The sequence below is a fragment of the Fistularia commersonii genome, chromosome 3 (genome assembly GCF_037954325.1).
Source record: "Fistularia commersonii isolate RoL2024-O1a breed Wild chromosome 3, RoL_Fcom_v1.0, whole genome shotgun sequence".
Classification (NCBI taxonomy): domain Eukaryota; kingdom Metazoa; phylum Chordata; class Actinopteri; order Syngnathiformes; family Fistulariidae; genus Fistularia; species Fistularia commersonii.
In genome coordinates this window covers 24,081,029-24,105,131 of record NC_141286.1, presented here as the reverse complement: position 1 = coordinate 24,105,131, position 24,103 = coordinate 24,081,029, and the positions used below count along the sequence as shown (strand labels likewise).

The following is a 24,103-nucleotide window of genomic DNA, read 5'->3' as shown; positions in this document are numbered from 1 at the left end:
AACAAATGACTACAGTCCTCTGATGCCCCAAAGCACTGAACAGTGTAAACAGTTATTTATTTTTATTTTTATTTTTTTTCTTCTTTTTTTTTCTTGGCTTTGTTTGATATTTGGGAGGGAGAGAAAAAAAAAATTATAACACAAAGACACATTCCTTTTTCAATTCAAAGCAGTTAAGCTGATTCTTCCTTTTCATAGAAAATGAAGTGGACCTTGATTCATAAATAATTATTACAAAATTAAATACATTCACTATAATACGATTAAATAACCAAAAAAATAATAAAATAAAATAAAATAAAATAAAAAAAAAAGTACTATTTACAGGTAGTGGAAAGTATTTTTAGCGCAGACACATTAGTGACAGTTGGGGGATTCATTCAGTGCAGTGTTCGGAAACAGGGAATGGTATTGCACTACAACACCCCATTTCTCCGGGAGTCTTTGGGGTTTTTATCCCTGTTGTAATAAATCCAGCGCACATCGTGTAACGACTTTCTTTCTCAAGGTGACGTCTCGCTTTTTTTTTTTTTTTTATTAGTTTTTTTTTTCTTTTAGCACACCACGTGTTCCTTATAAAAAGAAATAAAATTCTTTCCCGTCCTGCAAAGCCACATTCTCCGACAAAGACAAAAAAAAAAAAAAAAAAAATCAAAAATCAAATAAAAGGGAAACCAGGCGGCCTGGATGGGAAAATCAGGATTTTTTTTTTTTTTTTTTTTTTAATGGCGAGAATTGGAGCAGACGTCTAGTTTGTTTGCTTCAGAAGCTCAGTCCAGCGCTTCTCAAAGAACTTCCTCATGTTGTGGCCTGCGCGGCCGATGTCCGAATTGTCTTCATTGAATTTTTCGCAGTTGTCAAAGACCAGGTTGACGTCAATGATGAAAGTCTCCAGGTTCTGATACCTTAGGTAAGATTAAAATAAAATTTAAAAAAAAAATGATGAAGGTGAGAACAGGCAGTGGTTCAAACTTGCACAACGACAACAAAGATGGCGGCCGGCCGGGTGACTTACTGGCTGCTTACGAGCTTCTCTCGTATGGTGGAGAAATCCATCGGTTTCTTGATGACCTTCTTGTATCCGGGAACCGACTTCAGGTTGACCGGCGTGAGGAAGGGCCACGCGTCCTGATGCCGCTCCAGCTCGGCAAGGAGAACCCTGAGGGAGTGCAGACAAAAACGCCAGGTGAGTTGAAGAAGGAAAGGCAAACGGCGTTTGCCACGCCAGGTTTCCATGGAAACAAAAAGCCTATTATTGTGAAATCATACATTACGCATGCACCGCCTCCTTTTATGATCTGAGTGTGTTTAAAAACCCCGGCGCCCCACCGTCGCCGCCATCAGTGAGCGAGCGAGGCTGATGCGATCACACACAAACACACATACATACACCAACACACACACACACACACACACACACATCGTCCCCGGTTCGCCATGACAGGGGCTTCCATCAGATGTGTCACATTTCTGTGGGTGAGGTGCCCTGACGCGGCAGTAATCGCCGCCACCTCAGCTGGCGGGATTTGTTTTCCAATCTTTCACTCGATGTGTATGAAACTGGTTATTTTACTTCCTGTCTGTAGAAAGCGCTGCTTGGCTCCGACGAGGATTCAGATAAGCGTGAATAAGAAAAAAAAAAAAAATTTACGCAACAAAAGGACGAAATTATCCGGGCAGAATGATCTCTTAACTGGCGAACGGTGAGTTGCCACAGAAACAGATAAATCTCATTTCGACGGCGGCGAGCTGAAAGGAAATCTGACAGTCTGAGCCTGGGGAGCGCTTCAAAACAACCTCATGATTTAATAATAAGGGATAAAAAGAAATGGTAAGAAAAATACCCTTCAAGAGGAGTAAATAGGGTGTAAAAAAAAAAAAGAAAGCTCAGTTCAAGGCGGAGCCGGTCCGTTTCGGTGATTAGTCTGTCTGTGTTTGCGCACAAAGTGAAATCGGCTGCGCGAAAGCTCCGGGGATGGACAAGCCCGAGCAGGCCGGGCGCGCATACCTGCATAATCCCAGGTCTCTGTTGTTGTCCCTCGCCGTTTTGGCTCTTTTGACGCACACGGGGCTCTCCTGATTGGCCGCCGGCACAGCGGGGGAGCCCTCCTCCGTTTTCCTCTTCCTGCTGTTGTCCTTGGAGCCCTTCTTGGGCGTGCTGCCGGCGCTGGCCGAATCCTCCTCCGACATTTCCCCGTTACCGGCCTGCTTTCCGTTCTTCTTGGCCTCGCCGCCTTTTTTGCCGCTCGCTGCGCTGGATGCTACTGGTTTGCTCATGGGTTTCTTGTTTTTGGGCGATGGACCGCTCGCCTGCACAGACAAAAAAAATAAAATAAAATGCACCTCTTCTGTTTTTGGTTCAATTAAAGGAAATAGAGTAACATGTTGATAATATTGTCCTGAGCTAAAGTAGTACTTGAGCTACAATAACATCATGACTGTATGAGATAATTGAAGTAAATGGTAGACTCAAAGCTTATTTATAAATATACTATAAATGAAAAAATGTGCTTTATATACTTATAGAAAATATAAGCATATATATGTATATTATATACTTACTTATATTTACTTCTATAAAATATACTTTTTTGTCAATCCTGCGTTTCACTCATACAGGAGATTGAAACCGCGCTCGTGAAAAAAGTTTAGAAAATAAAATAAAATAAATAATAGTCCAAATCAAATAAATCCATAAAATAAAATGAAATAAATCACAGACAACAAGTTATTTTGAAATAAGATAAGATAGGTTAAGGTAAAAAAAATAAAGAAAGAAAGAAAATAAAATGAATCACAGACAACAACATATTTTGTTACAAGATAAGATAGGTTAAGGTAAAAAAAAATTAAGAAAGAAATAAAATAAAATGAATCACAGACAACAAGTTATTTTGTTACAAGATAAGATAGGTTAAGGTAAAAAAAAATCAAGAAAGAAATAAAATAAAATGAACCACAGACAACAAGTTATTTTGTTATAAGATAAGATCAGATCAGATCAGATAAAAATGGCAATAGTCATATCAACCTGTTTGTCTGCTTTGCACAAGTTGCCAAGTCTGTCACAGTAAATTTCACTCCTGGCGTACGTGCAACGACGTGCACGTGCGAGGAATATCAATTGCGGGGAATCATGGGCGCCATGCAGATGAGCGCCGTACCTTGGATATGCAGGCGGGGCAGTACCAATCGCCCTCAGGGATACTGGTGATTTTGGGTTTGTGGCAGTAGGTGTGGCAGCCCTTGTCACAGCCGTCACACAGCAGCAGGAGGTCTTCGTTGTCTCCTTTCTTACATATCTGGCAGTACTGCGGGGCAAACACACCCGTTAAAGAAAAACAAAACAAAACAAAAAATAAAAGAACAGCCGCCCGGACGGAGATGATCTATTTCTGTCATCCGTCGGCGTGATTTTTCTCCGCCCTCCGCTCACCACTTTCATGATGGAGCGCTCCCAGGCGATGGACTTCTGCAGCTGCTGGATGCACATGGCCAGCTGGGCGGCGCTGCGCACCTCACACAGGGCCTTCCTCCACACCTTCATGCCGTGGGCCACCTCCTCTTCGCCACTGCGACACGAGCGTGGAGACGGCGGGGAGGTAATGAGAACGACAACGCGCACGCGTTCGCGCATATATATGTATATAAATATATATGCTGTGCAGCAGACTGTTCCATTTTTAACCAGGCGCCCACAAAAGCAAAGCACCAGCTGTGCAGAGACGGGCATGAGTATTTTAGGGGTGTAGGGCGCTCGGGGGGGAGGGGGGGTACACATCGATCTCGCCATGTTAAAGGGGATATTCATGCAGAAAAGAGTGAAGTAGAACCTGCGCAAGTATATACTGCAGTCGGAGCCATGAATATGCCCAAGGTTACTGATGCACACCATGCAGATGATTTTAGAAAAAAACAAAACAGAAATATGTGCCTGCACAGGATAAATAAGGAAATAAAGAGTGGAGTGGAGCCCCGCCCACCACCCCACCACCTCCACCACCTTCATCAAATAAACGCACAAGACCAAATGAAAAAAAAAAAAAAAAAAAAAAAAAATGTGACGACAAGCCACTATAAAAAAAAAAAAAAAAAAAATCTGCTGTGGAAGCAGCAAAAGACCCTGGCTTTAGAATAATATGGGAAAACGTAAAGCACACATAGAGAGGAAAGGGTCTTAATGGGAGAGTGGGGAGCTTTGGTTTGGAGAAATGACCTACCCTTCCCTGTCAGCACTAGTGGATGGGGCGGGGGCAGGGACAGTGACCGTACCCACATTATCCAGCCTGATCTGAATGGTGGTACCTAAGGGGCTCCTCAGGTACCTTCTCTCGATGTTGCGCTCCAGATCAGCCAGACGTGTCACCGCAATGTCCAGGGGGTTGTCCGGGTGACGCATCACCCCGCCCTTCTCCCCCCGTTCCTCGGGATGATCGCCGGCGTCCCTGTCTCCCGCGTGGGCCGATGCCGGCGCCGACTTGGTGGGGGGCTTGTGCTCGTAATAGACCAGGTCCTCCCGCTCCGACTGGGGATCCGGGTGCGTCCAGCCCTGGCGGAGGAGACCGGCGGTCCAGGTTTTCCCGTGCGTCTACGCTTCGTCAAAAACCGTCTTTTCGGCGAACCGTGTTTTACCTTCACCTGCAGGCTCGCCGCGGTGACCTTCCTCTCCAGCTCCTCCACCTGCTGCAGCACGGCGATGTCCATCTCCATGGCCTGCTCCTCCACGCACCAGCCCCGCACAGACTCCACGCTGACCTGGCTCTCCTCCAGCTCCCGCAGCTCGATCATGGCCACTGGATTGGCGACAACACAGATGAGCCGCCGGCCGCAACGTGGCTGCTCACACACACGTTGAGATATTGGCGACGCCACTGACTGATAAACCGTCAACTCTCTCTCTCAATATTTTCCTGTAAAGCCATAAAAGAATGGAATGGGCTTCCAGACAATCTTAAGAACATGACTGATTTAAAAATTGGATTCTGGAACACCAAACATGCTCACACTAACAATGCCAGACGGGTATTTTGCCATCAGATGTTTCCCTTCTGAGTAACATCTGATGGCCCCCAGATGACCAAAGTAACAATATCACAACAATAGCACTTTCAACTTACAAAATACATATTTTATTGCCTGTTTATATATTGTATAGTTATTTTATTGCCTATCTGTATATTTTATATATATTGTCTATTTTATACAGTTTTATATTTTATTGCCTATCTGTATATTTTATATATATTGCCTATTTTATACAGTTTTATATTTGTATTGTCCAGGACTACAGATGGAAATTAGCTATGAGCTATAATCTGGTACAAACATCTCTGCCTCTGTGCTTAATGAATTTGTACACTGTCCTAATAAACTTCTAAACAAACAAATATTCCGATTATTGAACAGAACAAAATCGCCTTTGCTTCTTTCGCAGAAAGCGCGAGGGGTGTTGCGGGGGGGTGTTTTGCGCTACTCACCGTCCCGGTGCCTGGTGCAGACCTGGGGGATGATCTCCATGTACTTCTGCATCTGCCTCTGGAGGCCTTTCTCCCTGATGCCCCGGCTGTGCAGAGCGGCGACCAGGGCTCGCAGCTCCTCGATGTCGGACACCCGCCACCAGCCCGTCAGCATCTCTGAGGCCGACCGACACACACATATTAGCCCGAAACCGAATCATCCGAGGTGGGTTCACAGAGCGGCGTGCAAAGGTCTGCTGATACCCGGCCGTAAATCTTGACCGTACGCCCCAAAGACTGAACTAGAGTCTATTTTTGTCTATTTTTATCCTTGTTGGTCTCAGTGCATTTATATCCTGTTTATTTTTGTCATTGCTATTGACACTCTGTTTATGTTCTTACCCTTGTTGTTGTTATTTTGGTTGTCTATTCTCACCCTTGCTGTCTTTTTTTCCCCCATTCTGTTGTCAATTCTTATCCATCGTTCTTGTTTACTCCGCTGTCTATTTATTTGTGGCTGTCTTTTGCTATCTTTTAATTGTCTATTTATATTTATTCACATTTATTGATACTGTGATTGTTACGCTGCTGTGACAAAAATAATTAAGGGGATCAATAAAGTATATCTTATCTCATCTAGAAGGTCGTATATATTGAGAAGTGAAATGAGAAAGAAAAACTTTCATAAAAGAAAATGAATGTAAAGCGGAAATAACCGCTTTATTCCATTTTTAATATAAATGAAGCCTGAACTACTTAATTTTTTGAATTAGCTGCGAGAAATTCCTTTTTCACTGCTTTTTAAGGGTCAGGTTGGTCAATCGATCCTGTGACACAGACGACCTTGGATATCTTTTAATTCATTTCGGTTTTGAAGATGAACGTTCGACGGCCGGAACAACAACTAATCTAGAGACACGAAAAGCTGGTGAAAAGCCGAGTTATGACTCGAGGAAACGCGGGAACAAACAGCCGCGTATATCATGCTCCTGCGCCTCCATTTTCTCTGGACAGAAAGGGGACACGGCACAAAAGGAATAAAAGGATAATAACTGCCTCTGCAGGGCGATGGGACTCCAACAACTGATTTATCACCGCGGAAATTTTAAAATGACTATCTCATTTCCTCTGCGCGCCGCAGGGCTCGGCGAGGACTTTGGGTAAAGTCACGCTCACCCTCGGGGATGGGCCGAGGCGCGGGGTGGTCCGGAGACTTGGGGATCTCCATGGCGGGGGAGGGCATGGAGGAGATTTTGTCGATGCGCGGCAGAGGCGATTCGCTCTTGCTGGAGACGCTGGCGGCCGTGTTCCCCTCCGCCGAGTGTCCCGGCGTGGGGACGGGGCTGCCGCAAGGCGGCAGGCTGGGACTCAGCATGCCGCTGGACCAGCTGCCGAAAGAAACCGCCAGAAGCGAGCCGCCCGACTTCGCCTGCGACGAGAAACAAATAGAGACGGACATGACGGGACGATCCGACGCGGTCGAAGGCGTCGGGCTTGGGTTGGGCCTCACCTGCAGGGCCGACAGCGGGTAGGTGAGGAGGCCCGCCGGGTGGTGCGGGCTGGCGGAGGCCGAGGCGGCCGAGGGGGTGAGGGGGAGGGCGGGGGACGGCGGCGGCGATCTGGGCTTGGCGGGGGTGGAAGACGCCTGGGGAGGTATGCGCGGCGCCCCGGGAGGGGCCGCCGTGAGGGAGGAGAGGTCGCAGGGGGTTCGCGGGAGGAGGCTGAACCAGTGGCCGCTCCGCTCCGTCAGGACTCGCAAAAGCTGGTCGCTGGTTTGGAAGGAGAGCTGCGGGGACGGGGCCGGGGAGGAGGCCGGAGGCGTGTCTCCGGGGCTGTCCCGCGGGGCCGGCGGGCACGGCAGCGATGAAGAGGTCAGGGGCGGCACGGGCGCATTCGCGGTGTCACTGGCGGTAACCATGGCGGTAACCATGGCGGCCGACGCCGCCGCCGGCTCGGAGATGTTGTGAACGGGGGAGGACGACGTGGCGGCGGCGACGGGGGCGGCGGCGGGGCTGCCGATCGGCCCCGCGACCGGACCGCCTTCCTCCTCCTGCTTCACCGTCTCTTTGACGGCGTCCTTACTGGCGTCGTGGAGGGAGCACAGCTTGGACACGAAGCCCGGCTGCTGGTAGAAGAGCGCCGGCGGCTCCTGCTTCTCGTCTCGCTCCTTCTCCTCCTCCTCTTTCTGCGGCTCCAGGCCCTGCGTCGGGCTCTGCTCGGTCGGGCTGCCGGATTTCTCCTTCTGCACCTCGATCTCCTGCGGCTCCTCTTTCACCTTGACCTCTTCCGCCGCTCTCCTCCTCCTCTGCCGCTCCTCCTCCAGTTCCTCCGGAGCTGAGGTCGGGCAAAAAAACGAACGAGCGTCCCGTTATCGTGGCTGTTTCTTGCTTTAACCCCGATCGGACGCGAACCCGGCCGTCACTACCTTCTCCGCTCTCCATGGCCTCGATGAAGACCCCGCCGCAGTGGGGGAGCACCCAGTACCGGCGCCGGTAGCGGTCCTGGCCGTACATCATGGAGCGCAAGGAGTGGGATATTTCAAACAGCTTCCTCCGAGTCTGGTGATGTTGCTGCAAAAATACAGATCAAAAATGATTAAAAATAAGTCCCGTGCACGGGTCTAATAAACAGTTGTTTAAGGGAAAAAGGGCACGCGGCCAAATGTGTCGTCATAATCACTGTGATGTATTAACCATTAACTGGTATGCTAATGAGGTAGTTTATTTAGGTAATTAATGCCTTCATTAGCAAACGGCCATATGATGGCATGGCCGTACATAAAATCCAAATTACGCGCGGTATGTTCAATATTTTTCCGCTGCTGCCGTTTCCCGCGATTACAGACAAGTGAGCCCACCTTGGCCAGCTTGTCTATCTGCTTCTCCAGCTCCTCCACGCTGGTGCTTTGGTCCACCTCCTCCTGACGGGACGCAGAGACAAGGAGCACGTCGGTGGTTGTTTTAAGAAAAAAAAAAAAAAAAAAAAATCCATATCCGGCGGCGGATCGACCCTTACGTCGTCGTAAATCTCAACTCTCCGGACCTTCTTGATCTCCTCCTCCTCCTCCTCCTCGTCTTCGTCGGCCGGGTCGTCGCTGTCCTCGTCGTCGTCGTCGTCGTCGTCGCTGTCCCCGCCCAGTTTCCTCTTGCGCTTGACGGCGGAGGACGGCGTCCCGAGCGACTGGTTCTCCTCGACGCCGACGCAGGCCTCCCTCTTCCCGGTGCGTTTGGCGTGAATGGCCCTCAGTCTGAGTTAACATCCAAAAAAAATACTCTTATCTCTGTTTTCCACACGTTTTCTTTTCAAACAACAGCTGATAAATATCTTACTTCTTGAGTTTCCCCTCCATAATAATCTTGTCCTTCCTCATGTTGGCCATCTGGTCCAGGCTCTTATCAATCTCACTGTAGGGAGAAATGAAGGATTTAATCCTCAGGCGTATTTTCCTGGCGATACTCCGGCCGGAGGAGCCGCCGCCTCTCCTACCTGATCACGGCTTTGCTGCAGGCCAGCTCGTTGGCCAGGAAGCCCAGGATGGAGGCCTTCTGGGCGGGCGTGTGGGCCTGGAAGGCCTTGGTCTTCAGGCTGAGGGCCAGCGGGGCCAGATCCGTGTTGGCACAGTGGGCCCCCATGTACATCTGGAGCACCTCGGACACGTTGTCCCTGTTGATGCCGACGTTGGTCAGGTGGTCGCCGAGCATGGTCTTCGTCTGAGGGTTGAGGAGAGATCGTCTCAGTTTGACCCGTTTGCTTCGGAGCGGCCCGGGACGGACGGCCTCGACTTCGCCCGACCTTTTTTAAAATCCCGCTGAGTACCTTTTGTCCGGGCGGCAGGCCCGGATCGCACACCGCCAGCGAGAGCAGCTTGACCAGGAGGTCTTGGACCTGACCCATGCTGTCCCCCACGTTGAGCAGGCCCTCCTGCAGCATGCCCAGGGTGGGCACGTCCGCGTTCAGGTCCAGCCCCAGGACCTTCCCGAACCCCCGCAGGAACTGCATCAGCATCAGGCAGTCCGACACGGCGTGACCTGGCAGGATCAGGCCGGGGATCCTGGAGAACTCCGGGAGAGCCTAGGAGGAAGCGGAGAAAACTTTCCTCAGCTTTTTTTTTTTTTTTTTTTTTTCCAGTGCGGGGGGGGGGGGCGACACGGTGCGGTTCTTCTGTTTATCCACTGGAGGGCGCACTCTCCCAAAAATAAAAACACTCGTCCGAGGTTTTGTGAGTAATGATGGCCATCAAGAAAATGTTACCACCCTGTTGCCCTAAATCTACGTCCTCGGTGGCACCTAAGCCGGGCGAGCGAACAACAAACCGACGGCGGAATGAGCCGCAAAGCTCCGGAGAGCTTCCGGCGCGCAGCAGATTAGCGCCCGTCTCCGGTACCTTGTGATCGGACAGACACATGTCTTCGTTGGGCTTCTTCAGCTCCCTGGCTATCTCCAGCTCCAGCCGCCGCTGCTCCAGTTTACGCTCTTTGTTCAGGCGCTTCTCGTCCCTTTTCTCCTGCCGCAAGCGCTCGCGCTCCTGGAGAGTCCAGAAAAAAAAAAAAATGCAAGGGAGCGTTAAGAGAAAAAAAAAAAAGTGCACGTATGTACTGTATGTGTGTGTGTGTGCATGAAAACAGGCAAGGTTTACTTTGCTGAGCAGTATTAGAAATCAGCGTAATGCCAGTGCGCGCTCAAAGGAAAAGTGCTCGAGGGACAAAATCTTTTGACTTGGTAAGTGCGTTGAAAAAAATGAATGGGAGGTGGGGGGGGGGGGGGGGGGGGTGGAGGGAGGGAGCGAGGGAGAGAAAGCGGGAATCTAACCGGGGAATAATGACGAAGGCTCTTTTTTCATGTGTGTGTGTGCGTGTGTTCCCGCGTTTATCTGCGCTCTACCTCGGCTTTCTTGCGGGCCTCAACCGCCTTCATCAGCATTACATGTTGCCTCCGTCTCTCCCTTTCCTAGGGTGGCGGAAAAACAAGAGGCACATTAACAGGCAAACGCGGTGCATTGAGCGGCGGAGGCCAAATGAACTTGAGTATTGGATGTGAAAACGAAATATGTGATGCTCTAGGATCCAATAATAGAGGCACCGCACTTGGAACAAACACAGAACAATGCTTCACATGTATACACTGTCACATGTACTGTATGGTGGAAGCGTAAGTGAAGAGTACAGTAGTAACAATGACGACCGAGAAGCAAAACACAGAGATGCGATACGTAGTAGATGTGATGACAGGCTCAAAAAGGAGAAGCAGCTGGAATCAGTGATGGCGCCGCTAAACTAAAGCTGACAGAACAAAAGCAACAAAAAAAAAAAAAAAAAAAAAAAAAGGTTGCCAGACGTCGTCTTCTGACAAACCGCGCTGGAATTACGATCAAAATAAAAATGGAGAGAGAAAAAAAAAAAAAAAAAAAAAAAAAAATCCCCCCCCTCCCGCCGACGACGGCGAGGAGGGAGCGGACTGTGAAAAGAGGAGCTCCAGACAAACGGAGCGGTCGCACTTCAGTCGCTTTGGCAGGTTTAGTATTAGCCCAGCGTGGGGGCCTGCCGAGGAGGAGACTCGTACTTTGGCGCGCCGTGCACCGTCTACTGTGAGAGGGCACAGGAATCGCCGGCGACTATCACTTTATCTGATCTCTTTAGGGTGCCCCCCTCCCCCCCGCGCGCTATCAGGCCCATTTTCCTCTATGATCCGCCGAAAAGGCACAATCGCTACTATTAGGGCTCGCCAAGGACATTTCCGGCACGTAGTGACTGAAATGGGCCGGCTGGCTGCGAGGAGCCTTTTATCACTGTGGTGGGAGGAAAAAAAAAAAAAAGGCACTCTGCTGCATCACTACATGTCAATATTTGTTTGATTTGTCTTCAGACGGGCTTTGAAAAAAAAAAAAAAAAAAAAAAAAAAAAAATGTAAAAAAGGCAGCTGAGTGTTTTCCTGGCTGTTTTCAGCGGATCTGAAACGCCGAGAGCGCTAAAGGGCACGGCCGGACGCGCGAGCGCCGCGCTCCAGACGGGCCGGCCCGAGGGTCGACCTGAGCGCGTGGGATTTTCGCCGCGGTGCGGGGGGGAAAGCGTGCCAACGGATTCAGCTGCGAGTGGTCGCGTGGGGGTGAAGACGGGTTACAAGCAGGGCAGCCAGGCCAAAATAAAATGCTACGCTAGAACCATGTTTGTCCCCGCGGCGGAAGCGAAGAGCGGAGCGTCAAACGGCGGCCCCGGCCGAGGAGACAAAATGCTTCTCGGTAACTCTTTTTCGTTTTTTTTTTTTTTTTTTTTTTTTTCTGTGCGGGAACGGTGGATGGCGGAGAGGCCGGGATGGGACGGGTTAAAGTCCAGCACTCTGTGGACGGCAGAGCAGATGCGAGGACGGTCGGACGGACGGACGGGCGGGCGGGCGGGCGGACGGACGGACGGTCCTTGGGTGGGGTGGGGGAGGAGGGCCACATCGTGAAAGCACTCATGGGCAACACAGGCTACTCCTATACAACAGTTAGACAATGTATGTGATGGATGGAAACTCCTCCAGTGCACTTTCAAGACAGTGAGTGTGGATTGGCTAGCAGTCTTCGCAATGCATTCTGAGTAGAGGGGGATGGGGGGGGGCAGAAGCCGCCTGGCCGCTGTGACGGGGTCAGCCGTCCCTCGGGACGAGCGGATGGAGGCAGCATACTGACTATTTTTTTTTTTTTTTTTTTCTCTTTTGTTGGTTTTGCTTGAAAGCCATGCAGAAGAATGTAGTATGACAGCAGCCAGTGCTACACTTAATGCATTGCTATGACAACCATAACACAACCAGTTACACGATGCAGGTGTTAGATGTACAAAAATAAACATACCCATACCATATCTAGTCTATGCCTCTCCAACTCCTGGCAGAGAAGAGTTGGCAAAATATTATTTTGGCAACAGTAGTGATATGAAAACCAAAAAAGCATGGCGTTTAATAAAGAGAAATACTGAACACTTTCAATAATTTGGTAATTAAAACACTTGTAGAAATTCACTCATGCCTGTATTTAAACACGCACGCACACACACACACACACACACACACACACGCGCGCGCGCACTCACACACACGCACGGTTCGGCAGTAACTAGTACATCTGAGGGGCTGAGCAGGCCGTGGCGGCAGCGGCGGCGGGAGCCGGGGGAAGAAGGGCCTACCTGGTGTTTCAAGATCTCCGCCTGCTGCCTCCTCATCTCTTTCTCCTTGGAAGAAAAAGAAGAAGAGGAGATGATGAGGGGAAAAATCAATAGGCTTTCACTGCTCCCGTATTGTGAGGAGACAAAAAAAAAAAAAATCATTGCGAAACTGATGGAATTTGAGGCCGTTTTTTTTTTTTTTTTTTTTTTTTTAATTTTTTTATTTTTTAAGTCACGCTCGAGAGCGGTGACGAGCGCTCCCCCCACCCCCACCCCCACCCCCACCTCGCCTTCCCTTCCCGTACCTTTATCCGTTTCTCGGCCTCCAGGATTTTGGCGTTGGCGGCCTCTTCCTTCTTCCTCCGTTTGGCCTATGAATAAAGATGAAGAGTCACAGAGACGGACGTGTATCAATCTGTCGTGGATGAGGGCCTTCGCCGCACTCCAAGCTGATTGTTTGCAGTTTTTCCGGTCGGAGCCGAGATTTCACGCTCCCGGACGCCAGTCAAATTTGTAAAACACGGGCGAATGAATAATGTATCTCTTTAACACGTAATTGTGAAAATGTTGAAGCCTCCCGTTTAAGAGTGGCTTGTCAACCGTGTCAACTCGAAATTGATTTAGTCCTGCTAAAACACTTTGAAGCTCCTACAGAAAAATGGTGCGCCGTCTGCATGTGTGTGTGTGTGTGTGTGTGTGTGTGTGTGTGTGTGTGTGTGTGTGAAACTGCACCCCTCCCCCCCCGACCCACTTATGCTAAACTGTTACTGTTGTTTGATGGGAAAAAAAAAGACTTTTCTGTCCAATTTAAATAAGGTCTGAAGAGGCACCAACAGCCGTTTTAATATTCAACAGCCGTCAAGCAAGACCAATTTAGCATTAGTTCCATGTGGAATTATGCCTAAGAAGATGCAACTCCTCCAATGCATGCCGGTGTTCGGTAATGAGCTTTAGGAAGATTAAAAAACACTATAGGCTGAGGGGCTGCAGCCGTCCAGGAACCTTCTGCTTAATCAGAGGTGCTGCTGCCGGGGATCAGATGCTCTACCTCCAAAATCTGCTGCGCCCTGAGTTCCTTCTCCATCCGAATCTGCTGAATGCGCTTGATCTTTTCCTGTTAGGACAAAACAAACAAAAAAACGACAAGGAGAGAAATGAAGAAGGAGCAGAAGAAGAGAAAGGAGGAAGTGTGTGTGTGTGCGCGTGTGCGTGTGTGTGGGGTGTAATGTTTTTAAACACTGGGGGAAATCGCTTTCCGATCAGTCCCGCTCGCGCCGGGCAAAGAGACGCAGGCGATGCTTTTAGTACCCGCCATAATGACGATAAACCGAGCGGCAAAAGAGCCATTCAGCATTTCTCGGACTGCACGCCGGGACGACGTGTATCCGGACACCTGAGATAAGGAGGAGGGAGGCGGCGGGAGGGAGGAAACGGACTTGTCAGCACATACGCGAAGTCCACCCACCTGCTGCTTGAGGATTTTGATCTGCTCCTTCTGCTTCCTCCGCTCCTCGGCCGCCATGATCGCTGCAAAAAAAAAAACACGACCGATTTCAAATGAATGATTCTGCTGCTCTGTTTAAAATGAAGCCGGTCGACTTTTTGGCGTCTCTTCGAGAGGTAAATGCAGTTTTGAGCTACTCGGCCGCGCTTTTGGTGGTCGCTACAAAGTCGGAAGGGAATACCGGGCCGAAAACGTAATTACCTTTATGATAAAGTTCACTTGCTTTCCACGCCGGCGGTTTTAAATAAAACGATATATTCTAATTACTGCGGGGTGAGATGTTTAATTCTGTAGTATTAAACAAACTCACTGTGTGTATAGGGTAATATGATGCGGCGCTCTTTCACTATAAATCCACCTACAGTACCCGCAATAGGTTCTGCATGGATAACCTTCATCATTAAAGTACTCACAAGTATTCGCGAGGCGATAAAGAAGGACAGTTTGATATACCACGTTCATTTTATGCGCCGTGCATAATGAGTGCTTTTACTTCTGATCCTGCGGTACATTTCGCTGATGTGTACTTTAAGCGTATTCGCTTGTGTGGTATTTGCAGAAAAGGTTCCCGCTAAGCAGGTTCTCACCGGCCGGTGGCGGCGCCGGTGCGCGGCGTTTACCTTGCTGTTTACGGGCCTCTTTGGCTGCGCGCGCCAACGCCTGCTTTTCCAGTTTCCTCATCAGCTTCATCTGGGCCGCCTGTCGGGCGATTTCTGCACGCAGAGGAAGGAGGAAAAAAAGAAAAATCATTATTATTATTATTATTATCAAAACCGTCTGACAGCGGCTCAGACTGTTTATGTAACTCTATCGGGCTCAGGTGGCAAAAAAAAAAAAAAAAAAATGTTTTTGCCTTGCAATCCCCCTCAGCGTGAGCATCATGAAATTGTTAAATCCAGAGAAAAAGCTCTGCATTTCCTGGATAATGGTTTCGGAAGAAAAAAAAAATCTAAAAAAACCCATCTGGTTGTTTCCACACAGGAAATGGGAGGCTTCAAGCAAACCAAGCTGACGTCCACGTCTGTTTTTTTTTTTTTGCGGACAAACGCTTATTTCTGCTAAACAACCGGTGAAATCGGGCGTTTTCGGGGTGAGAGTAGCCGGCGGCTCGCTGCTTCTGCTCACCTTGAGCCTCCAGTTTACGCAGGAGCTTAACCTCGCTGGGACTGGGGCCCTCTGGCGCGAGCGGGTCGCCCACGTTCGGGGGCCGTCCCTTCCTGCGCCGGCTAGCTTTGGCGGCGTCGCCTGCTAGCTGGCGCTCGGAGTTCGGGGGGCGGCCCCTCCGGCCCTCCATTGCCAGGATGCGAGGAATGACCTCCTCCTCCTTCAGCAGGCTCCACTGTAAACCCTGCACAGCCAGAAAAATACAAGTATGTACGGAGATATTGCGCTTAAAACGTTACAACATCAGCTAGACCGATTAAATACATCCTAGTCTCACATTATTTATCGACGACTAACTAATGCACTGTTAAATGCTAAATAAGCAATCTACTTCACAACTATAATCTACCGCTGATAGTCTACTTTATCTCATCTGTGTTTTTCGGCCAATCAGAGCTATTTTCTCAACTCGGGTTCTGTCAATACACCGCCATGTTTGTTTTTTTTTTTGTTTTTGTTTTGTTTTCGTTTTTCAGTGTCACACAGAGCATGGCGTACATGACCCGTCACCTGTGGAAGTAACATCATCCGATTACGACACGTCTCCATGCACGGTGAGAGAACCGAGGAGCTAACGCTACTGGGGGCTTCGGCTGCGCCAAACTCTGCCCGCCACGTTAGATGAACGGGGGATCGAGGAGAGGGGGAGCGAGAGAGAGCGAGAGCGTCAGAGAGAGAAAGAGAAAGAGAGAGAGAGAGAGAGAGAGAGAGAGAGAGAGAGAGAGAGAGAGATGAAAAGCAGTCACCTGGGGTCCTTCTCTGGCTTCATAGAAGTCACCAACCCTTATCTTTGCACTGAAGCTAAAATTATCGCGTGTGATGCCACTTATTCCATTTCTGGATAGATACTACAGAAGAGAAAATAATAATGGCGTTGGTTTAGGCAGGGAAAAAAGCGAAATGAGCGACATTGATGATAAAAAAAAAAAATTAAAAAAAAGAAGGAGAAGCAACTGGGAGGCTCAGGACTGGGAGGAGGAGGCTAAGGTTACAGTGAGCATCCTGCTAATCATGATAAAAGCTCGGGGGGACAAAAAGACGAGTAAAAGCTCTCACCAGAGGAAAAACTGTGATGACCTTGGGGTGCACAATTCAGGCCCTTTTTTTTTTGTATTTCTCAATGGCCGAAGCGGAGGTTTCCGGCAGACCGGCCCGCCGCTACCGAGTCGACAGTTTTCCATTTGAACTTCTGCTCTCAAAGGCAGCTCTGACAATCAGCGTGTGAACCGAACGGGGCCGAAGCGGTGCATCCCAACACTAACCATTAATCTTTTTGGCGGTGGGTGGGTGAGGGTCGGGAGAGCGGCGGAGGGAAGGAGGGAGGGAGGGAGGGAGTGAAAAATGTGGCACAAGAAGTGAATCTAAGAATATCATCTCTCACTATTAGGGTCAAGGGAAGCGGGGTAGGGGTGGGCGAGGGGTTGCAGCTAGAGCAATAGCATAGATCACACACACACACACACACACACACGACACATCCTGATGCACCGGCACTTTGAGGAACGTAGATGGGCAGCGTCTCCTTCCTCCGCCCGAGCGCCGCTGCTCATCTACGCCTCGGCCGCGGCCAGGCTGACGGTACCTTCATCACGTCTGGGTACTGTCTGAGTTTCTTTCCGCACGGGGCGTAGTAGGCCACCTCGCCCTGCGGACGCCCGGCCGCCGCTTTGATTCTCGTCTCTCTCCGCCACCTTGGGGTTTGGGGAGAACCAAAGAGGGAGGAGAAAATAAAAAAAAAACAAAAAAAACAAAAAACAAAACAAAACAACAAAATAAAAAAAAAAAGAAGGTAGGATCGTAAGCGCCGGGCTGGCCCGTCGTGCGGCTGTGTGTTTGGGTGAACGCATGTGTGTGTGTGTGAGTGTCTTTAAAGCGCCTTCCTCACAATAAATCATGACCTGATGCGTCGTGTTAGTGGGTCAGCAAAATGATTGATTAAACAAGTAAGGCACACCGGTGGGACTCCACATTCATACTCCCATCTATCTATCTATCATATTCATATATTTGTATTTCTATATATATAGACATATATAGATAAGAGACCCTCAAATTTCCCGAATTGTGAATAAAGAGGGAGAATAGTGATACGAGTGCATGACAGCTCATTGTTTGTCTCTATTTGTCTATATGATATATGAGGGTTAATGTCTGTATGTCTCTATGATGTGTGAATCAGTATGTATGTATATGTAATATGTATATTTATTTTCTGTATGTGTAACACTTCCATTGTCTTCTGTGCAATAACCCTGATTTATACATATAAATAATACTTGTAATCATATACCTTTACTTGAAATTCACATGCATATACTGTACGTTACATATATTTTTAAATACCTTTAATTTCATTTTTATGTATTTCTTCTGATCTTTCCCGATTTTTATCGTGTTCTTATCATTCGTTATTTTATTTTTCTATTTTGATTCTTGTCCGCTTTACTCAAAACGCATCAAATCGCAGTAAAAAAAGATCAGTTTGGCTTCCTAAGTGGACAGTTTGATTTCAGACAAGTGTGTGATTGACATTGTGTTGTTTAAGTGCTCCCCTTTTTTTTTTTGACCAGCGTACGCTTACTTGTAAATACACACGTATATACGCTGCATATATTTTTACCTTCAACTTTTTTTCTTTTTATTTCTTCTGATCTTTCCCATTTTTTATTTTACTTTTTATTTTTCACTATTTTGTTCTTTATTTTCGTATAGACTTCTAGTTAAGATTCTTCTCCACGAAATTCTGTGAGCAGGAGCCGCTTTAAAAAAAAAAAGCAATTTCCCCCTTGGGGATCAATAAAGTTTTCTGATTCTGATTTTGATTGATTTACATATAAAATCTACAGTTCACTTGGTTGATTTTGTTAACTGTTCACAAATGCCCTCCATGTCTCCATATAAATATATATATATACTGCTCAAAAAAATAAAGGGAACACTTGGACAACACAATGTAACTCCAAGTCAATCTCACTTGTGTGAAATCATAGTGTCCACTCAGGAAGCAACACAGATTCATTTTGACTTGCTTTAAGGACATTACATCAAAGTTGGATCAGCCTGGAGTTTGTTTTTACACTTTAATTTTGAGTGTGATTCCTAATCCAGACCTCCATGGGTTGATACAATTGATTTCCATTGATCATTTTTGCGTGATTTTGTTGTCAGCACATTCAACTGTGTAAAGACCAAAGTATTTCATAAGAATATTTCATTCATTTAAATATAGGATGTGTTTTTTAAGTGTTCCCTTTATTTTTTTGTGCAGTGTATATATATATATACATATAGTGTGCCTCAGTGTGTATATATCTGTGTTTGGGTGTGTCTAGGTATGTAAATATTGGCAGAAAAATGTCACGACAGCCAGACGTGACGGCGTTCATAAGCCGGGGTTTTCATTCCACCCGGCCTCCGGTACGTACCCCAACTCCAGAGGCGTCATCAGCTCCTTCTCATCCATCACCCTCTTCCTCTTCCCCAGGCCTGCGGAGGAGCAGAGTTCAAACTTAAAAACCCGGCGCGTGTCGCGTTATCCTCTACGGGGACTTCATCGCCCGGACGGCCGCCAACGTAAATGCGCTTCGATCGTGTCTTTTCTCTCCGGCGACGTCGCCGATGGATTGGAAAAGTTCGCCCGGCGATAACTGACGCCACTGACGGCGAAAGAGAGGATCCGATGTGAAAAGGCTTCATTCCCGTCCCGCTCGCACACATGCTGCGTGTCAGCCGTCTCGTGTTATTTATTAATTCGTCCGCGCAAAGGGTGCATGACTGAACGCGAAATGTAAAACAGGCCATTTTTTTGTTCTTCGTTTCGTTTTCCCAATTATGCCTGACTAATGTGATATGACAAGAATCTCCCAAACAACTTAAGCTGTTCATGATGGTATTTAACCATCAAGGTTTTCTCTTTCTTTTCCCATCCCCCCTTCTTTTCTTTATTTAAGCGATTTATGGTGCGTGGTCAAAAGCTCAAGGCGCGAGCGTCTTCGGGGGGTGCCAAATTAATTCAAATGAGCTCGCCGATAGTAATCTGGACTCTGAGTCCGGTGCAAAGTACAAAGAGGTTGCCATTAATCTTTGAATTAGTCAGAGGTGTGTTTGGGATGCGGAGCTGTCGGACCGACACACAAAGGAGAGCCGAGAAATCGGCGCCGTTTGCGAAGGCGCACACTAATGACCTGTGTTGCAGTAGTGTCGCTGCAAGTATCTGATAAATACTCCCTGGGGTGATGCACGGGATAATAATCTTTCAGTTCCTACTGTCTCTTTGTTCAAAAAGGTATTTGTGTTGTTTGCCAAACTATAAAGGGTGCACGTACTGTCAAAAATTGCAGGTAAAATACTCCTCAGGTGTATCAATACACTTGAATACCCACATGAATAATTGATAAAAAAAGCCAATACGGGAACGGACTGTGACAAATATAGGCCGCTTTGGGACAGAAACGTTCCGAGAACTCAGTTCTAAGAACTGTCCGGCCTGAGTTTCGTTCGGGCGTAGCAGGCCAGACGAGGTTGGACCTCTCCGTCGGTCCATTTCTCGCCGCTTCTGTCAAGAAAGCAAAGTAGCGCGCTGCAAAAAGTACGTGGTGACGGGTGTGGCTTACGAGTTCCGCCAATCACCGATCACCTGCGTCATATGGCCTGTGAACGCGAAGAAAGACCCCGGATGGTTGCAGGAGCTCCACGGTAGCCAGTTCCCTCGTGCTGTCCCATCGAGGGCCGGACAACTTCCTGAAACAGTTCAAGGAACTGCAAAAATCTCCTCGATTGCGAAAGGGCCTGATGGGGGTCAAAGTCGAGATCATTTATTTTTATGACGATTGGTTTTCTGAATGACCGAACTCGTCAAACCGCAGACCGGCTGTCGCCGGGCGTGTCGTTCGGTCACAACTTTCCCAACGTCTTGTCCGAGACCTCGGAATTCATCCGCGAGCTGACGCGCGAATATCACGCTGCTTTGCTATGAAAACAAAGTGGGAAAAACAAAAAACGTCTACCTGAAGCCGCTTTGTAAGAACAGCCTTGGAGAGAGAGCGGGTGTAGGGGGGGGGGGGGGCAAAAAAACAAAACGCTGTTCTCATTAGAGGAAAGACTCGAATGTCTGCCTGGAACATTCCTGGCGAGCTACACACATGTCCCATTTTCTCCGAGCTGTGTAATCTCCACAGAGTGATAGCGCGGTGCCAAAAGGGCTGTCAGGGCTCTCAGGCATGCCCCTACAGGACCTCCGAGCTCCAGTTAGACCAGCTTCCTGTCTCTATAAATACAATTCCGGTTCAGTCACTCACGGGTGACGACGCCTCGGACCGGCTTTCACGTTTTTTTTTGTTTCGTTTTTTTTTTTCCGATCGCGGCCACGGCTTCTTAGGTTACCTAATGGCGAGGCGAGGCTGTAGGAGGAAGAGCCCGGGGAGCTGTGATAGGCCAAGGCACTGGCGCTGGTGACGATGGTGGGAGGTTTGATGACCTGCAGGTTGAGCGGGGAGCAGCTGGTGGCTGTGTGATTGGTTGAGGTGTTCAGTAGTTCTGGGCCTTTGGTTAGCCGGCGGGGAGTCGTCTCCTTCTTCGACGAGCCGGACGGCAGGAGCTTCAGCTCTTTCGTTTTCTTCCCGGAGATGTCGCTGTCCGAGTTGCTGTCGGACTCTTGAAAAAAAAAAAAAAAAAAGAGAGAGAAGACGGGACGTGATTTTGCTATTCCTTCCGTTCGTTAGCCGTTTCCGCGGCGTCTGCGTCGCGCAAACCTGAGAGGCTTTCGTCCGAGTCCTCCTCGTCCTCCTCCTCCTCCTCCAGGTCGTCGTCCTCGTCGTCGTCGTCGTCTCCGGAGTCGTCGGACTCCTTGTTGGCCGGGAGACCGGCGGCGGGGTTGCACGTCCCCGGGATCCCCACTCCCGGAATTCCCACGCCGGGGATCCCGACTCCCGGGATACCGATCCCGGATTCACCTCCGCGAAACAAATCCACCAAGGACTGGACCAGGTGGTTCTGCGAGAAGTTCTTCCAGGCGGCCAAAGGCCCCGCTTGCCCCGGCCCCTGTCCCAGCCCCGGGGATGGCCCCTTACCCTTCGGGGTCTTGCTTTTCCTCGCTGCGTAGCCTGCGGCATGGGGTGAGGTAGTGGGGGGCTGCGACGGAGGACCGGCGTGGGCGGCCGCCGGCGTCCTGCACGCCCCCGTGCTCAGATTAACTGGCATCGACCCGGCGTCTGAGTCGCACTGGGGGGGCTTGCCTTGAGAGGCCGAGTCTTTGCGAGGTTTGGTGATGAGGGCCAAAGGTGCGTCCTGAGTAGTGCTTTGGATGACTCCATTGGGGTGGTGGGGTTCAGGAAGCCCCAGTAGGGCGCTGGAGAGGAAGAGGTTGGAGTGATTGTTCTGAGGTGGAGGAGGCGGAGCGGGTGGCAGCGGCGATGAAGACAGAGACTTCCTCTTGGGAGACTTGTTGGGCCCCTGCTGCTGCTTCTTTAGCTCAGCTGGGAATGTCTGCCCTTGGGACATGAGAGTCTGGAACATGGAGGAGGAGGGAGAGCAGGGGAGGCAGGGAGTCAAGGGTGGGGCGGAGGGGGAGAGGGAAAGGCAAAATGAGAGGAACAATGAAAGGTCAGGACAAAAATTAGAAAAGAAATGGGACAAAGTGGAATTGCTGTGGCTGTCAGTTTGCATCAGCGCCGACGGTTTGAGCAGGTGACTAACCACAATGCCCGACACTGGTGCGGCGAAGTGTGTCCGCGGGACGACGACACCGCGCAAACACAACGTCCACGTCATTGTCCTCGCGCTGCCCGCTCACAAAGACACGCCGGGTACTTCTCAGAAATCCTAATCATTTGTCTTCAGATTCCAAAAAGTGCCGTTAACCTTTTTTTTTTTTTTTTCTCCACGCAGCTGGGCCTGTGTGTGTGTGAGCATGTGTGTGCGGTGTGACATATTTGGTTCAATCCATCTCCGAGGCATAAAAGGCAGGTTTCGACTGCACTTTTTTTTTTTTTCGACTGGATGTGATACAGAGTGAAACAAATCAATTTAATAGGCCGTGAACAACAGTAGAAAGGGCCCCGGATCACGCGGGGGCACCGGCGCCGATTGCAGAACGTCTCCTCGTCGGCGAGGAGGAGAAGCAAAATGAATATCAAGAAATAATAAGACGTTAAATAAAAGGCGGGTGACGCGGCGGTCAGCGCCACTGAGGAGGAGGAGGGTTCTCCGGTGCGACGCCGACGAGGGGCCTTTCGGTGTGGATGTTCGCCCCGTGTCGGCGTGGGGTTCCCCCAGGTTCTCCGGGTTCCTCAAAACACGCAGGAGGTCATGAATCGCATGACTAAATGAGCAGTTGTTTGTCAACGGTCGTGCGTCCCGAGACGTGGCCCCGGAATCGACTCTGGGTGCGGGATAAATGGTGTGGATAATAAATGAATCCGAATGCAAGGCCGGTTCCATTGCTTTCGCATTACTGATGTCTCTCTTGAAGGCCGAATTTTTATTTTTTAATCCCTTTTATTCAATTTTAAAATGAAATAAATCAAACATGTCAGGAGGGGAAATAGCACCGGGGTCGTTTAACTCGAGTCAGAAAACGTACAATGACTGATGTTAACTAAATAAAAAGAGGAAAAAAAAAAAGGGTGACTGACTCCACGCCATTGGTTGACTCCGACGGCGGGGCACGTTGTAGTAGATCACCTCCACGGATCCGACACGCCTCCAAGAGTTACTTGGCGGCAGTGGGATCCGGAGCGGATACGAGAAACAAATATCGGCCGATGAAAAGATCTGACGCCTATTGTTTTTCATTTCTGCGGCGGCTACTCGCAGCGCCGCAGTACAAATACATCCGTGCACTCGAGTAGACGGCGGAGGCTCGGCGCTCCCTCCGTCTCCGCTGGCCTGCGACCGTCTGCTTTTTCTCGGCCCGGCAGCTGTTTCCCGCGGCTGCGGGCGCTACGCGTACGGTAAATGAACCGGGGGCCGAGAGGCGCTCGGTATCAAATGGCGCCCGTCGGGGGGCGCAGAGGAGAAATACAACACCGCCGCCCGGATCAAATGGATGATACGAGTGGAACGGGCTTTACTGCGAAAGCGCCCCCTTCACCTTGTTGCGCTTTTCGGAGCGGGAGGTGCTTTACGGGGGGGGGGGGGGGGGGGGGGGATTTTACGGGTCGGTGTCGGCCGACGGCGGCCGCCAGGTCGCGATGCGGTCACGTGACGTCTCGCCTCACCTGTTTGAGCCTGAACTCGTTGATCTGCGCGAGCGAGGCTTCCAACAGCTTCCTCCTGGTGGCTTTGGCGGCTCCGTGCGCGGCGTGCTGAGGCGGCTTCGGCGAGCACTTCCGGGGGCCGCTCAACGACGAGGTCAGACCGAAGGGTTTGGGGGAGGTAGACATCGGGAGCACCGAGCGCGGCGGGGAGGGCACCGACACGGGCTTAGGCGAGGAGCACAGGGACAGGGGCAGGTGCTGAGGAGAGGCGGAGGGCAACAGCTTCGGGGGTTTCGGGGAGGCGCTGCTGGAGTGCGCCTTCGGGGACGTGGTGAGGGCGATGGGGGAGGGAGACGGGGAGTTCTCCCTCTGGGGCTGAGCCAGGAGCGCCAGGGGTTTGGAGCCGACGGCCAGGCCGGTGGACTGGATCACGCTGAAGTGCTGCTGCGGGCCCTCGGTTCGGGACCTGTGCAGGGGCAGGGGCGAGGTTTGGGACAGCGGCGGCGGGGAGAAGGAGCGCACCATGGGGACGAGGGTCGGGGGCTCGGAGGAGGCGGCGGCGCAAGCCGGTCCGTCGCTCTGGTCCTGCGGCGGCTCCGCAACGGGGATCCCAGAGGGGGCGGTTCCAGTGATTGGTATTGAAAG

The 24,103-nt window shown here is 49.9% G+C and overlaps 1 protein-coding gene across 9 annotated transcripts in view; it reads right to left on the bottom strand.

Annotated features, from left to right (window-relative positions):
* Positions 1–123: 123 nt before the first annotated feature.
* Positions 124–24,103, bottom strand: part of baz2ba (bromodomain adjacent to zinc finger domain, 2Ba) — a 68,001-nt gene continuing 44,021 nt past the window's right edge. Inside the window, exons 8-38 of one of the 9 annotated variants that reach the window (XM_086144331.1) lie at positions 23,480–24,103; positions 21,014–21,767; positions 20,646–20,915; positions 18,689–18,749; positions 16,846–16,954; positions 16,010–16,111; positions 15,225–15,447; positions 14,720–14,812; positions 14,061–14,122; positions 13,644–13,709; positions 12,901–12,966; positions 12,617–12,661; positions 12,286–12,318; positions 10,338–10,403; positions 9,841–9,981; positions 9,273–9,527; positions 8,943–9,166; positions 8,786–8,860; positions 8,472–8,703; positions 8,314–8,376; positions 7,882–8,026; positions 6,967–7,790; positions 6,633–6,885; positions 5,478–5,633; positions 4,633–4,793; positions 4,221–4,549; positions 3,437–3,572; positions 3,165–3,311; positions 2,009–2,310; positions 1,016–1,159; positions 124–905 (exon numbers count right to left, since the gene is read on the bottom strand). In XM_086144331.1, the coding sequence (XP_086000457.1) occupies positions 749–905; positions 1,016–1,159; positions 2,009–2,310; positions 3,165–3,311; positions 3,437–3,572; positions 4,221–4,549; positions 4,633–4,793; positions 5,478–5,633; positions 6,633–6,885; positions 6,967–7,790; positions 7,882–8,026; positions 8,314–8,376; positions 8,472–8,703; positions 8,786–8,860; positions 8,943–9,166; positions 9,273–9,527; positions 9,841–9,981; positions 10,338–10,403; positions 12,286–12,318; positions 12,617–12,661; positions 12,901–12,966; positions 13,644–13,709; positions 14,061–14,122; positions 14,720–14,812; positions 15,225–15,447; positions 16,010–16,111; positions 16,846–16,954; positions 18,689–18,749; positions 20,646–20,915; positions 21,014–21,767; positions 23,480–24,103 (6,318 nt within the window). In that variant the 3' untranslated portion in view covers positions 124–748. The remainder of the gene's footprint in view (positions 906–1,015; positions 1,160–2,008; positions 2,311–3,164; positions 3,312–3,436; positions 3,573–4,220; positions 4,550–4,632; positions 4,794–5,477; positions 5,634–6,632; positions 6,886–6,966; positions 7,791–7,881; positions 8,027–8,313; positions 8,377–8,471; positions 8,704–8,785; positions 8,861–8,942; positions 9,167–9,272; positions 9,528–9,840; positions 9,982–10,337; positions 10,404–12,285; positions 12,319–12,616; positions 12,662–12,900; positions 12,967–13,643; positions 13,710–14,060; positions 14,123–14,719; positions 14,813–15,224; positions 15,448–16,009; positions 16,112–16,845; positions 16,955–18,688; positions 18,750–20,645; positions 20,916–21,013; positions 21,768–23,479) is intronic. The other 8 variants (XM_086144337.1, XM_086144332.1, XM_086144333.1 and 5 more) reach the window with 8 other exon arrangements.